Genomic DNA, 13,630 nt, shown 5'->3' on the forward strand with positions numbered 1-13,630 from the left:
TTTCCCCTTTACAGCTTCCTTTGGGAGTATTTCATCGCCAAAGTCTGGAGTTCATAAAATGCAGATTGGCTCAGTTCTGTTGCAGGTGGAATGTGGAGATATCACCCAAGAAACCACAGATGCTATAGTGAACATAACCAATACCACGTTTGATCTTAAAGTTGGTATGTTACAAAACCTATGAGGTCATTCCCCGGAACCAGTCTGCCTGTAATTGGTATATATGCCTGGGTGTACTCCATCCAACCTTACCATTCCAGTATTGATAAGCGAGTGCCTTGTTCGTAGCTATGTGTCTAATTCAATTGAAAAGAATGATGTTTGTTCTAGTTTGTCCCATAGCTGGCAGAGGCATGTGATACACTTTCTACAGAACTATTAAACCATTGCTGCCTTCCACTGCAATATTGGAGGTCGGGGGATTGTAATTAACATACCTGTGGTCGAGAAGTCATATTCCACACACACCCGTGCTCCACACACAGCTGTGTGCTGTACAGAAAAAGAAGCAACTGTGTGTATGCTTTGACATCAATAGAAAGCCTCAGCCATTCTGTTCTTGGGGATCCCACTGTGGTCGAAAAATTGCCCTGGGATTTCCTGAGCTTTCCTACCCCGGTATAGCTTGGTCTTCAGTATCATTCTGCCCAAGTGATAGGGATTTTACAAAGCATCAGATGCAGATGTGTAATAAAATGCTTGTCTCTATATAAGCAGTAGAGAGCTGGACCACAAAGCAGAGCCTTGACTTTGCTTCCAGTTCCTCACCAGGCACCTGATTGTTATCTATCATGGGAATGTTCCTTTTATACTGAATTCAGTTATGCATGCATGCTACATTCATAGGAACTTGGTTAAGGCTATATGTGCATGTATCCTTTGCTGTATGTGGGTTACAGATGGGTAGCCGTGTTGGTCTGCCATAGTCGAAACAAAAAAAATTCCTTCCAGTAGCACCTTAAAGACCAACTAAGTTAGTTCTTGGTATGAGCTTTCGTGTGCATGCACACTTCTTCAGATACACTGTGTATCTGAAGAAGTGTGCATGCACACGAAAGCTCATACCAAGAACTAACTTAGTTGGTCTTTAAGGTGCTACTGGAAGGAATTTTTTTGTATGTGGGTTGTTAATCTTTACTGGTAATCTTATTTTCTCAGAGAAATGTAATTTTTATTTATTTAAGGTGTTTCCAAAGCAATTCTGGATGGAGCTGGACCAGGGATGGAACAGGAATGTGCTCAACTAGGTACAAATCTACTTTTTACATAAGCAGGGGTGGGTTTGGTTCCCCTCCCCACCGCTGCCCAGCAGTGGTGGTCAGTAGTGAATGCCAACAACTTTCTTGATCTTTGAAGCATGAGTAGTTACAGGCCAGTGAAACATGTTAAATGCTGTTTATGCCCGAAGATAACTGAGAGTGACTGTTGCTCATTTGTTACTTTGCACTTCCCTGCTCCTTAATTGATCCTCAACAAGTTATTGGATCTTAACTGTATACAGCCAGTACAAAAGTAGTGTCTGTGATTTGGCAGGAAATTGCATGTTGGTCATCCACATGGCTATGAAGTGTCTCATTTCATTTAGCTGCAGAAGGTAAAGTAAAATGTTAGCCATCTGTATGTAGGAGCCCTGTCTTCTTCCTTCTGGTCGTGGTAGCCAATAATTTCTCCAAGTAGTCAGTGGGTTCTGCTTCCTGCTTCACACAGGCAAACTTAAGAAGTGTGTGCTCCTTTTTGTCCCTGAGGAATTCTCAGTTGTGCAGGGAACTTTTGTATCTGTGGAGACTGCCTGCTGCAGAGATTACTCCTTATTCTGTGAGGGACCAGGAGAATTGTCATGGTCTTGTGGGTGGGGCTAAATGTGCAGCCCTGCTATAGCCTCTTTGGTCCTCAGTGGGCTGAACAGCTTCACAGAATGGATCTTGCATACCTGGGGACATAAATATCTCCCTCTTAAACAGAACTGCGTTGCTTGTCAGTTTATCAGTGGTATAAAGTGCAGGCAGTGAGGGGAGGCCCTGCTTGCTTAGAGGGCATGGGAAGCAGCACAGAAAATTGGATATTTGGGTTATTTCTAACACCCTTCCTGGTGTGAATGTTGTTGAGGGCAAAACAGCATCTGCCCCGGAGATGAAATATTGCTGTTTCAGGACTGGAAGAACAGGATATCTCTGGAACAAAATTGTGGAAGGATATGGGAGCTCTGTGCATGCAAAAATTGTATGGAAAGGCTTCTAAGATGGAAGGCATATACTCCTCCTGAGTAGAGGCTGCCTAGTTTGTTCCACATATCACTCTCCCCCCGCTCCTCATTTCTTTCAGCTACCCAGCCTCACAACAATCTCATATGCACGCAAGCAGGAAACCTGAAGTGTAAAAATGTAATCCACCTTGTGGCCCAAGAAGATACCAAGGCACAAGTCTCCAAAGCTCTCGTGGAATGTGAACAAAGGCAATTTTCCTCTATTGCCTTTCCTGCAATTGGGACAGGTCTGTATTGCCCTGAGGGAAAACAATGGTGCAGCAGTAAGTGGGTGGCATAATTGAACTTCCAGTGGTGCTAATGGTAGTGGCTCAGTATTTGTATTCTTTATTCAGCAAAATGTAGACACCACTCAATTGTAACAAAAATACTAAGTGGCACCACAATACTAAATAAGAAACACGGGGAAGGTTAAGATCGTTGACACTACTGCTCCACTCCTCATCAGCCCTGCCCCACACGCTCCTTGAGTGTTTTTGGCTGGCTGAGATATCATTTTGAACTCGTGATAATGGTTCTTGCCTGCTGGGTTGAGAATAGAGGTGTGTGCATTGTGTGTGTGTGTGTGTGTGTTTGGGTAATACAGTATTGCACAAAGGCTTTTTCTGTGTCTAAAAATATAAGCACTACTTTATCATTTCTTTTTCTATTATTCCTCATCTGTCTGTTCAGTAAGAAGCCTGTTTGGTCTTCACGTATGTATGTTTTCAGAGTTTCTTTCATTCTTTTTACCAAAATAGCCGAAACAAGTTTATAATCATTGTTTAATAGTGAGATGGGCCTAAAGTCTTTGGGGTTCTGTATCTCTTTCTCAGATTTGAAACTTAATGTTATGAATGCCTTCTTCCAAGTTTTGGGTATGCCGTCTCCTTTTGGGGCTCTATTCATTACTTCATTCAGTGGAGGAATTATGATTTCTTTAATTTTTTTATAATAGGCAGGTGTGAGTCTATCAGGTCCTAGCGATTTTCCTATTTTTTGCTTGTTTTATGCCAATAGTTATCTCTTCCGTTGATATTGGTTCATTAAGATAGTTTATTTGTTCCGTTGTTAGTCCAGAATTTTTATTATTATTGCAGGTCAAGCAAAACGTGACCCAGCTGCAGTGGCCAATGATATGATAGATGCTATAGTAGACTTCATAAGTCAAACACCTTCTCCACAGGTGAAGATGATAAAAATAGTAATTTTCCAGCCACATCTTCTAAGTATTTTTTTTGCAAGTATGCAAAGAAAAGAAGCTGCACCTAGCAAGCATGGTGGCACATCCTCGTCAAACTCCATTTTTTCTAGATTAGTAGGTAAGTAGATGGCTTCTATATGTGTAGAACTTCTTGATTGCAGATGCATTAAGTAGTTAAAAGCATAACCTGTCCCTGAATTGATGTTCTGTTGCAGATTTCTTTAGCTTCAGAAAATCTGCTGAGGGAGCTAAACCTACAATACTTTTGGAGAGAACAGTAGAGCCAACCATTTTTCAAATCTGTGGTGATAGCCGGAAGAAAGTCGAAGAGGCAGAATTTTGGATGAAGGATCTGATTTTGAAGGGCCAGTATGAAACAGTTGTCTCAGATAAATGGATCTCAAACTTTGGAGAAAGTGAATATGAAAAACTGAGAGCTCTTCAGCAGCGGCTGCATGTTGCTATTAGGCTAGAGTATAAAGATTCTTCTCCTTCCCTCCATATTGTTGGTATAACCAAAGATGTCTTGACGGCCAGCTCAATAATTAAAAGCATGGTCCAAAGCATGGAGGAGCAGTCAAAGGCAGATATTCTCAGCAACTTTGTAGAGTGGCAGTATGAAGACAATGGGAAATACAAAGCCTTTGATAGCCTGACAAATATGCATTTAGAATCTGCAGCACACCAGCTTGAAATAACCATAAGGAACAAAAGCTACAAAGTGGACCCAAGTAAACAATGTGCAGTGGATAACCAGGGGAGAAGCATCACCCTTCGCCGTGTATCAAAAGCTGAAGGTAAGCTTCTAAGGCATGAACAAATTGATCAGTTCTGTCCCTTGTATTCTCTGTGTCTCCCACACAAACACACACTTGTGCATCTCCAACATTTCTGCCTAGTAAAGCTCTGAAGGAGATATGCCTTGAGTCCAGATCCAACCTCAACTTGCTTTCCACCGGCAACCTTCCTGGGCATTTGCTTATATGGAAAGTTGCCTGCTGTGTAACCGTATTGCAAGTTATTAAGTGCGGTTTCGCAGATGGCATGGTGCTGCATGGGTCTTTTTCTTCTCTTCCTCCTCCTTATTTAGAAACTGAGTTAATGGCTAGAAAACTGTTATTTTGACTGAGGCCTGCATAGAGCAAATAGCTAACTTGTTCAGTCAGACCCAACTGCTCCAAGTCAGCTGCCCAGGAGTTGGTCTTCTCCTGAGTTATACATAGCTGTGTCTCCTACAGGGGCCAAATGTGGGCTTTCAAGCCTGTCTGTCTTGCTTTTATGAATCTACCTAGGCCAAACTCCTTCCCAACCCTGTTCTGTGTTCTCAAGTGATTTTGCCTTTGTCCGTGATAAGGACTCACCAATTTAAAATGACAACAGTGCCGCTCAAAATACTAGCTTGAAACCTCAAGCTGAAAGTTCATACCGAAACTGAAGTGTGTCCTGAAATAGGCTTGTATGCCCTTAGTCATGGCACTAACAGCACCATGTTCATTACACAGGTAATCTGGCAGTGGACTTACCTGAACAGTGGGAAGACATGGGGCAAGCACATGTCAAAGTAGTGGAGCTAAAACCAGAAACGGAGGAATATCAAACTGTCAAGGAGATGTTTCTCCAGACTTGCAGCGTATTTACTATTGAAAAGGTAAAAACATTATTTTCAAAGTCTTGTTTTTTTTCCCCCTGCGGGGTCCCTCCTTTCATAGTACACAGCTTATACCAAGGGTCCCTCTACACATGTTTTTTGTTTGTTTTTTTACATCCATGCTGGACCTAAAAACAAGAGCATTATCTCCTGCGGTTTCTAGAAGCTGCTATTCAGAAGCATTTCTGCCTATGACCATTTAGCACTTATGCTACTGGGAAGCAGTAGCTAGTACAGTGGTACCTTGGGTTAAGAACTTAATTCATTCCAGAGGTCCGTTCATAACCTGAAACTGTTCCTAACCTGAGGTACCACTTTAGCTAATGGGGCCTCTTGCTGCCGCTGCCCCGCCACTGCATGATTTCTGTTCTCATCCTGAAGCAAAGTTCTTAACCCAAGGTACTATTTCTGGGTTAGCGGAGTCTGTAACCTGAAGCGTCTGTATCCTGAAGCGTCTGTAACCCAAAATACCACTGTATTGGGTTGATTCACCCTAAGGGTCCAAATATGTTCCTTCGTTCAAGTGATTTAAATTTTTTATTCCTAGTGATGATACTGGTTGTTATCGGTGCTCTGTCTTTTTACTTGTAGATCGAGAGGATCCAAAATCCCTACAAATGGCAGCAGTACCAAATAAAAAAGAAGGAGATGGATGACAAAAATGGCCATACAAATAATGAGAAGTCCCTTTTTCATGGAACAGCTTTTACATCGATAAAGCGCATAAATTATTACGGGTTTAATCGAAGTTATGCAGGAATGCACGGTTAGTTGATTATCAAAGTGTGGCTTTTGTATGAATGGCTAGTGACTCTTCATGTGCCAAACACATTATTCTCTCATGTTTCTATGTATGGGGTTAAAAAGAGAGTGACTGTTGTGCATCAATGTCTGCAGATACATATACTGTCATTTCAGCATTTACAATACTCAGTTTTTGTACCTTCCCCATCTGTGATTATTATTTTTATTTAATTTTATTAGTCATTTACTAAAAGTGCTCATCTTGCAATATTGTAAAAAGGACAAATTGTACCCCACCCCGGTGCAGTGTGTCTGATTATGTCTCTATTATAAAAGAGGAGAAAAGGTATAAGTATTCCCTTTCACTGGTTACAGTTTATGGCTGAAAAGAAAAACTGCAGCTGCTTGAAACTCTGTTTTTGTATTACAAATTTGGCTGCAAACTGGTTATGGCTATTCATTGATTAGGAAGGACTCTTCTCATTCTCAGAGGCTCTCAGAATTTTTGGCTGAGCCTTTATTGCTTGACAAGAGTAAGTGTAATAGTGTTCCCAAGGCAAGTGGAGACTGCATTGGATAGTAGATTTACTCCTTTTTTTACATTAGATTTTCTTTTCTAAGAATTTGGTCATCCCCAAATAGTGCAAGGGTAACTTTTTGCTTTTTAAGGATCTGAGCTGCTTGCTCCTTCTGCACAAGAAGCAAGGTAAAAAGCCTTTCCTTTTTAACAGAGCTCTCTGCAGTACCAGGACAGCTTAGGAACAAGGAGGAGATGGTTCCTCTGCCTTCTTTCTGAGCCTCTGCAGAAACAGTGCCTTGAAGAAAGGCAGGAAAAAGCTGTCCCACCCTGCGCCACTTCCCTTAGATGGGTAAATGGCAAGCACAATCGATGGCTTTGCTCCCAAGGTGCATGAACCGAATTCTGCTCACATGGCAGAGCTTAGTTTTGCAAGAGCATCTTGGGATCCAGGCTAGAAGCCTTCTCCTTGGCTCTGGTGAGAGGCAAGTATTTTCTAATTAGTGCAGGGTGGGGGGAGGCAATGAAGGAAAGTTGTGTTGCTAGTATATAGAGAAAGAAAGCACAGTCAATAGACAAGGTTGAACCTTGGAATGAGAAAAGCACACCCTTAGGCAGACCTGCCATCTTAAAAAAACCCTTTTGTTAGCAGCATCACTGCAATGACTTGTAGTCTGCTAATAGGAAAAGGAAACTTCCCCAGTTAAGTGTCTGTTAAACTGTGTGTGTTGCTGGGGCCTTTCAAGAGTGAAAGGATAATGGTACTTTGCAATTACTGGCTGCTTTAAACTTTTCATTTATCTTTACAGCTGCAGCATATGGAAATGGAACCTATTTTGCTGTAAATGCCCAGTATTCTGCCTGTGATACTTATTCAAAACCAGAAGCTGATGGGAAAAAGTACATGTACCTTGCTCGAGTACTCACCGGAGAATATTGCCCTGGAGCGCAAGGATTAGTTGTCCCCAAACCCAAAAATGCAGCCGATCCCACTGTTCTCTTTGACAGTGTGACTGATAATGTTTCTAAACCTTGCTTGTTTGTCATTTTCAATGATATCCAGGCATATCCAGAATATCTCATCACTTTTAAGAAGTAAACTTTTCTGTATCTTGCACTTACCCTGATGAAAAGAAGTGCCTCTTGTTATGTAGTAGCATGCTGATACTGTATTACCTGTACATAAATGGATCTGATTACGAAATAAAATGTTGATTTGGGCTACTTGCTGAGTAAAAAACTTTTTTTTTTTTAAATGATATTTATTCAAAATTTCATCAATACATAAACAGGAAAAAAGAAAGAAGAAAAACAGAAAAATACAGCAAAAAAAAAAACAAAAGAAAAAAACCAAAAAAGAAAGAAGAAAAATACAAATCTCAGATTACAACTTTTCATTTGCTTATTTATTGAACCTCCTCACACCTCCCTTTTTGTATTCTAGTTTAATTTGTTATTCCAGCAAATTCTTCCCATGTTTCTCAATTTTAGTTTAAAAGATTAGTCTTCACAATCTATCTTATTTATTAATTCAACATAACCTTTCCATCTTTTAATATAATGTTATTCAATTTACCTTAATCTCTTTAACCTTATCTTATCATTAAAAATCTTAAAATTTCAAAGTTTACATCATATTGATACATATCTCCTTAAATCATTTCTGCTAAAGCCAATTTAATTCCTTTCCAGCATATTCCCTAATATTTCATTAATGTTGCACTAATTCCAAAATTAACAAAAGAATTTCCCTTGATATCTCTAATTTTTATCCAACGTCCTTTCTTCCTGGTTTCGGGTCATGTCAGTCCTTTCTGTCCATTACATCCAGTCCATCAATCTGGTGTTCTTATGTCCGAGGCCCTTAAGACTCTTCTAGGCCCCTTCTGCAGATTTTCTTGTTCTTGTTTGTACTTACGCACTTCTTTATCTATTGTTGGTTTCTTGGGGAGTGGGTCTCCGGAGGGTTCCATCCGGTAATAATTTCCATTTTCCTTGGTCAGACTGGCCCCTTCCCCCCAGTCCCACTCTCCGTCGTCATCTTTGTAATCCAAAAAATATTTATCCAAAAGATAGTTGTTCACCTAGTCCCACTAGAGTTAAGAGCTTCCTTAACTTCAAACACTTCCCAGCACTTTCCAAGTTCAATCTTCCAACGCAGTGGCTTTTGTTCCTGCAGGACTTTGGGGCTCTCCATTTGTGTTGTTTGAGGAGTAATCACTACCTCTTCCTTCTTCATCTGCCCTTGGACTTGCCTTGTCAAACCAGATTCCTGAATTGGTCGCTGTATAACTTCTTTATCCTTGTTCCCTGTTAAATCATATTCACTGGCCACAGCACTCATCAAGTCCAATTTTTCATGCATCAAGTTCATTTTCTCATACAGCTGCTCCAGCAAAGCATTTGTCATACCAAGGGCAGACACCAAACCTTCCTTCCAACACATTTCTGTTCAAGGTCAAACGGCTGGTCCCACGATCCAAATCTCACAACAAACTGACAGGCTCCCTCTAGGGGACACAATTTCTATTTGTATCCAGTTTTAAAATGTATCCAACAAAGAAGATTACTTTCGATTTCAAATCCTTTTGATTTTCAGATACTTTGTTTCTTTAAAATTTGTTTCTTTTTACTTGCTGAGTAAAAAACTTTTTTTATTTTAATTCTTGAAGTGGAAAGTTTGGAAGGGTCGAACCTTTTCAGGTTGCTCAGCGTGTTTGAAACTAGGATAAACAATGTACAATTAATTAGGAAAGGTATAAATAAGTTTAGGAGGAGGATAGCATGGCTAAGGAGCAGAGTCAAGGAAGGTAAGAGTTTTTTAGTTTTTTGGGTTTTTTTAGTGAAGCGCCACTTAAAGCACCACTCTTTCAAATCAGAACCAGTGAAGGCAGTGAATGTCCTGAGTGAGTACCTGGAGGTGGTTGGAGGATGGATGGCGGCTAACAGATTGAGGTTGAATCCTGACAAGACAGAAGTACTCTTTTGGGGGACAGGAAGCGGGCAGGTGTGGAGGATTCCCTGGTCCTGAATGGGGTAACTGTGCCCCTGAAGGACCAGGTGTGCAGCCTGGGGGTCATTTTGGGCTCGCAGCTGTCCATGGAGGCGCATGTCAATTCTGTGTCCAGGGCAGCTGTTTACCAGCTCCATCTGATACGCAGGCTGAGACCCTATCTGCCCACGAACTGTCTCGCCAGAGTGGTACATGCTCTAGTTATCTCTTGCTTGGACTACTGCAACGCGCTCTATGTGGGGCTACCTTTGAAGGTAACCCGGAAACTACAACTAATCCAGAATGCGGCAGCTAGACTGGTGACTGGGAGCTGCCGCCAAGACCACATAACACCAGTCTTGATAGACCTACATTGGTTCCCAGTACGTTTCCAGGCACAATTCAAAGTGTTGGTGCTGACCTTTAAAGCCCTAAACGGCCTTGGTCCAGTATACTTGAAGGAGCATCTCCACCCCCATTGTTCTGCCCAGACACTGAGGTCCAGCACCGAGGGCCTTCTGGCGGTTCCCTCGCTGCGAGAAGCCAAGTTACAGGGAACCAGGCAGAGGGCCTTTTCGGTAGTGGCACCTGCCCTGTGGAACGCCCTCCCACCAGATGTCAAAGAGAAAAACAACTACCAGACTTTTAGAAGACATTTGAAGGCAGCCCTGTTTAGAGAAGCTTTTAATGTTTGACAGACTATTGTATTTTAATATTTTGTTAGAATCCGCCCAGAGTGGCTGGGGAAACAGCCAGATGGGTGGGGTATAAATAATAAATTATTATTATTAATTATAATACGCAGTTTTCCTCCCCTCCAAAATCAATTCAACTTTTCATAATCTAAAACACTTTCCTCTCTAAACTAAAAGGACAAAGTATTCCAACTAAAAGACGAAAATGATTTGTTTCATTTGATCCAGGACACGTCACGGACCAGTCCTGAAAATGTGGAGTAACGAACCCTGTTCATGTGTACAGTACATCAGAGTAACTGCAGTCAGCCTCTTATGTCTGAGATTAGGGAGAATAATTTTCAGGCAGTGTTAGAAACGGATATGAAAGTTAAGAGCTAAATGGTACCTTAAACTTAGGTTATGGGTGCAACAACGGAACGTCTACAAGAATACAAAGCTGAAAATGAATTGCAGCTAAAATGTTATATTCATTTTTTACATAGTCTAGTCCTTCCCCTGCCCACCCACCTAATATTCTTAAGAGGGTCTCTTCTCCAGTCTTTAGGGAGTAGCTGGAAGTGGGGAGGCAGAAAAAGGTCCTTTCCTTCCACTCTGCAGTTTTAATCGGAAATCTTAGGCACAGTACTGCGCCCAGAACTCAGAAACTGCCCACGCTAATGAAATTCCCTGTTGCAAAATGCGCCTAGAACAATGGGAGTTTCAAACACTTGTTCCCAGGTTTGGAAGGATGTAGAGTCGGTGTGATATTTTGACAGGCATAGACCCCAAACTTCATCATTTTAGAAATTTACTGACCAGCTATCAAACAAGAAATAATAGCACCAGCATTTTCCTCCAAGATATTCTTGATTTAAGCTAAGGATCGACCTTGTTGTAAGCAGATTCACATCCCTTTTTCTGGATATCCTCTGGACTTGCATGCCACTCAGATCAGGCTTCACTGGCCCACCCAGCAGCTCCTGCAACTTTTAATGAGTGGATGCAGGGAAATATAGTAGTTAATGCAGACTTTGCTTAGTACAAGCTATCCATAGTTTTAGGCTGGAATTAGTTGAGTGGTTTTATTTTATAAAATTGCTTGACATTCTCTTAGAGATGTGCCCCAGTTATCCTAGTGGAAGAACCAATACCGGTTACAATACCAGGACCGGAGACTGTTTTATGAAGACATGTTTAAAGGTAAAGGTAAAGGTACCCCTGACCGTTAGGTCCAGTCAAGGACGACTGGGGTTGCGGCACTCATCTCACTTTATTGGCTGAGGGAGCCGGCATACAGCTTCCAGGTCATGTAGCCAGCATGACTAAGCTGCTTCTCGCGAACCAGAGCAGAGCACGGAAACACCATTTACCTTCCCACCAGAGTGGTACCTATTTATCTACTTGCACTTTGATGTACTTTCGAACTGCTAGGACATGTTAGTTCAGTCTATTTAAATCAAGGCTCCAAATAAACACCCCAGTTTCACAAAGCCACATTCATGTGGTTTATTAATCAACAGGAAACACGAACTTAAAAATCATCACATTGTATTCAACACAGCAATGTTCCATCAGTGTAAGGACTTTTTTGTGTTCTCCCCCACCCCTGCGCCCTTCCCATTTGTTCTGGGGTATTCTCAACTATCCAGAGCAGATTTGGGGGCACTCAGCAAGAGGAAAGGGGAGAAGTGTCCTTGCCCTAGTGATAATCATTGCCCTAGTGTACAAATTAATTTGAAAGCAGCCCAGAATTGAACAAACTGCAGACACTTAAAGATGGATCTTCATATTTATACATATGAAATCACAGTTGCCCACATGGGATTAATAAAACTTGTTACTCAGTCTATAGTTGTTAATTGCATATGGGCATTTTTAATTTGTTTAAAATAACTAAACAAATCCGTAAATCATTTGCGGGATTCCGGAATGAATTTAAACTACACTTCAGGAGCAGCTGTCAATCTCCCCCCCCTCTCCCCCCCCCCGCCCGCCGCACTCCAAGGCTGCGCGCTCTTCCCTTGCCATTACCAGCAACTGGCACTCCAATAAATACATGTTCTACCCAGAGGTAGAACACGAAATTAAAATGCTTTTTTTAAAAAAAAAAAAGGCGATGCGGGAAGAAAGGTCTGAAAGCTGTAACGATGAGGACGTCGAAAACTCTGCTCCAACGTAGTGTGAATAATACCCATCTACGATACAGCTCTCCAGTTACCGTTTTGGGGCACCAGCCTCCGCTTTGGTCGGCTGTTTTTTGCCTCTCTCCTTTTTAGCCTTTTTAGCAGTCGAATATCTGATTCTACTTTACACTCCAGCTGTCACTGGTTTGCTCGGGTTTCTTCCTGGAAAACACCGGAGGCAAGGAAGGGGTGGCCAGGGTCGGGTTGGAGGCGGAGGGAACCACCCACCGGCCCTTCCCTTTTCCCCAATATCGCGTCACAGCCAAGAAAAGGCTCGGGAGCGGCGCCCATATATCGTATAGGAAAACGAAAATGAAAGTGACGGCTCCTCGGCCACTTTCGGCAACATGGCGGAGGGGAGGAGGCCCTTGTCTCCATTCGCCGTGCGGGTGCAGGCGGATTGGGGGACCCCAGAACCCCCCAAACAGCTGAGAAACAAACTTTTGCTCTACTTCCAGAGCCGGAAGAAGTCGGGAGGCGGAGAGTGTGAGATCCAGCTGCAATCCGGACAGGTCTTGGTTTGCTTTGCTAAGGAAGAAGGTAAGAGAGAGAGAGAGGGAGGGAGAAAATTCCCCTTCTTTTCCTGGGACTGGTGCTCCCCCTCGATGCATTTGTAGGACGCTTCCAGAAAGTAGTTTTGCAGCTTTCGTGGGAGGGAAGGGGGGCGAGTTGTTATGTGCCTTTAATAAATATTAAAAAGAAGGGCGTTCCCGCATAGGAGACACCAAAAAGAGGGGCTTCAGGTTTAGTCACGCTAAACTGCTTTAACAGCGCCATTCTGTGTAAACTGAAGCCCCTCACTGTGTCTATTGGGTCTTATTCCTTGGGTTGCAATCTTAAACCTACTCCCTAAGTCTGTAAAAGGTAAAGGTAAAGGGACCCCTGACCATTAGGTCCAGTCATGGCCGACTGTGGGGTTGCGGTGCTCATCTCGCTTTATTGGCCGAGGGAGCAGGCGTACAGCTTCCGGTCATGTGGCCAGCATGACTAAACAGCTTCTGGCGAACCAGAGCAGTGCACGGAAACGCCGTTACCTTCCCGCTGGAGCGGTACCTATTTATCTACTTGCACTTTGACGTGCTTTCGAACTGCTAGGTTGGCAGGAGCAGGGACCGAGCAACGGGAGCTCACTCCGTCACGGGGATTCGAACCTCCGACCTTCTGATCGGCAAGTCCTAGGCTCTGTGGTTTAACCCACAGCGCCACCCGTGTCCCCCTAAGTCTGTAGCTAAACCTAATAACGTAAAAGTGAAACCCCTGGCAATCCTGACAGAAGCTGTCTTGTGATTAACCAGGGGCAAGAGTCCAGCAAGTGGCCTGTGAGATAGAAACAGCTCTACTAGACAGGAGTAGTACAGCACAAGGGAAATATGGCTTATGGGGGGCAGCTGGTGTGAGGGGAGGGATATTATCATCTGGGACA

At 42.7% G+C, this 13,630-nt stretch overlaps 1 protein-coding gene across 1 annotated transcript in view; it reads left to right on the forward strand.

The window, feature by feature from the left end:
• The window catches only part of PARP14 (poly(ADP-ribose) polymerase family member 14), a 50,360-nt gene that overhangs the window by 15,133 nt on the left and 21,597 nt on the right, over positions 1 to 13,630 (forward strand). The window contains exons 11-20 of the mRNA XM_077923472.1: positions 15 to 164; positions 1,185 to 1,247; positions 2,323 to 2,490; positions 3,343 to 3,564; positions 3,662 to 4,243; positions 4,949 to 5,094; positions 5,686 to 5,860; positions 7,165 to 7,450; positions 10,271 to 10,337; positions 12,510 to 12,747. Of these exons, the coding sequence (XP_077779598.1) occupies positions 15 to 164; positions 1,185 to 1,247; positions 2,323 to 2,490; positions 3,343 to 3,564; positions 3,662 to 4,243; positions 4,949 to 5,094; positions 5,686 to 5,860; positions 7,165 to 7,450; positions 10,271 to 10,337; positions 12,510 to 12,747 (2,097 nt within the window). The remainder of the gene's footprint in view (positions 1 to 14; positions 165 to 1,184; positions 1,248 to 2,322; positions 2,491 to 3,342; positions 3,565 to 3,661; positions 4,244 to 4,948; positions 5,095 to 5,685; positions 5,861 to 7,164; positions 7,451 to 10,270; positions 10,338 to 12,509; positions 12,748 to 13,630) is intronic.

Source organism: Podarcis muralis, chromosome 1 (genome assembly GCF_964188315.1).
Source record: "Podarcis muralis chromosome 1, rPodMur119.hap1.1, whole genome shotgun sequence".
Taxonomy (NCBI): domain Eukaryota; kingdom Metazoa; phylum Chordata; class Lepidosauria; order Squamata; family Lacertidae; genus Podarcis; species Podarcis muralis.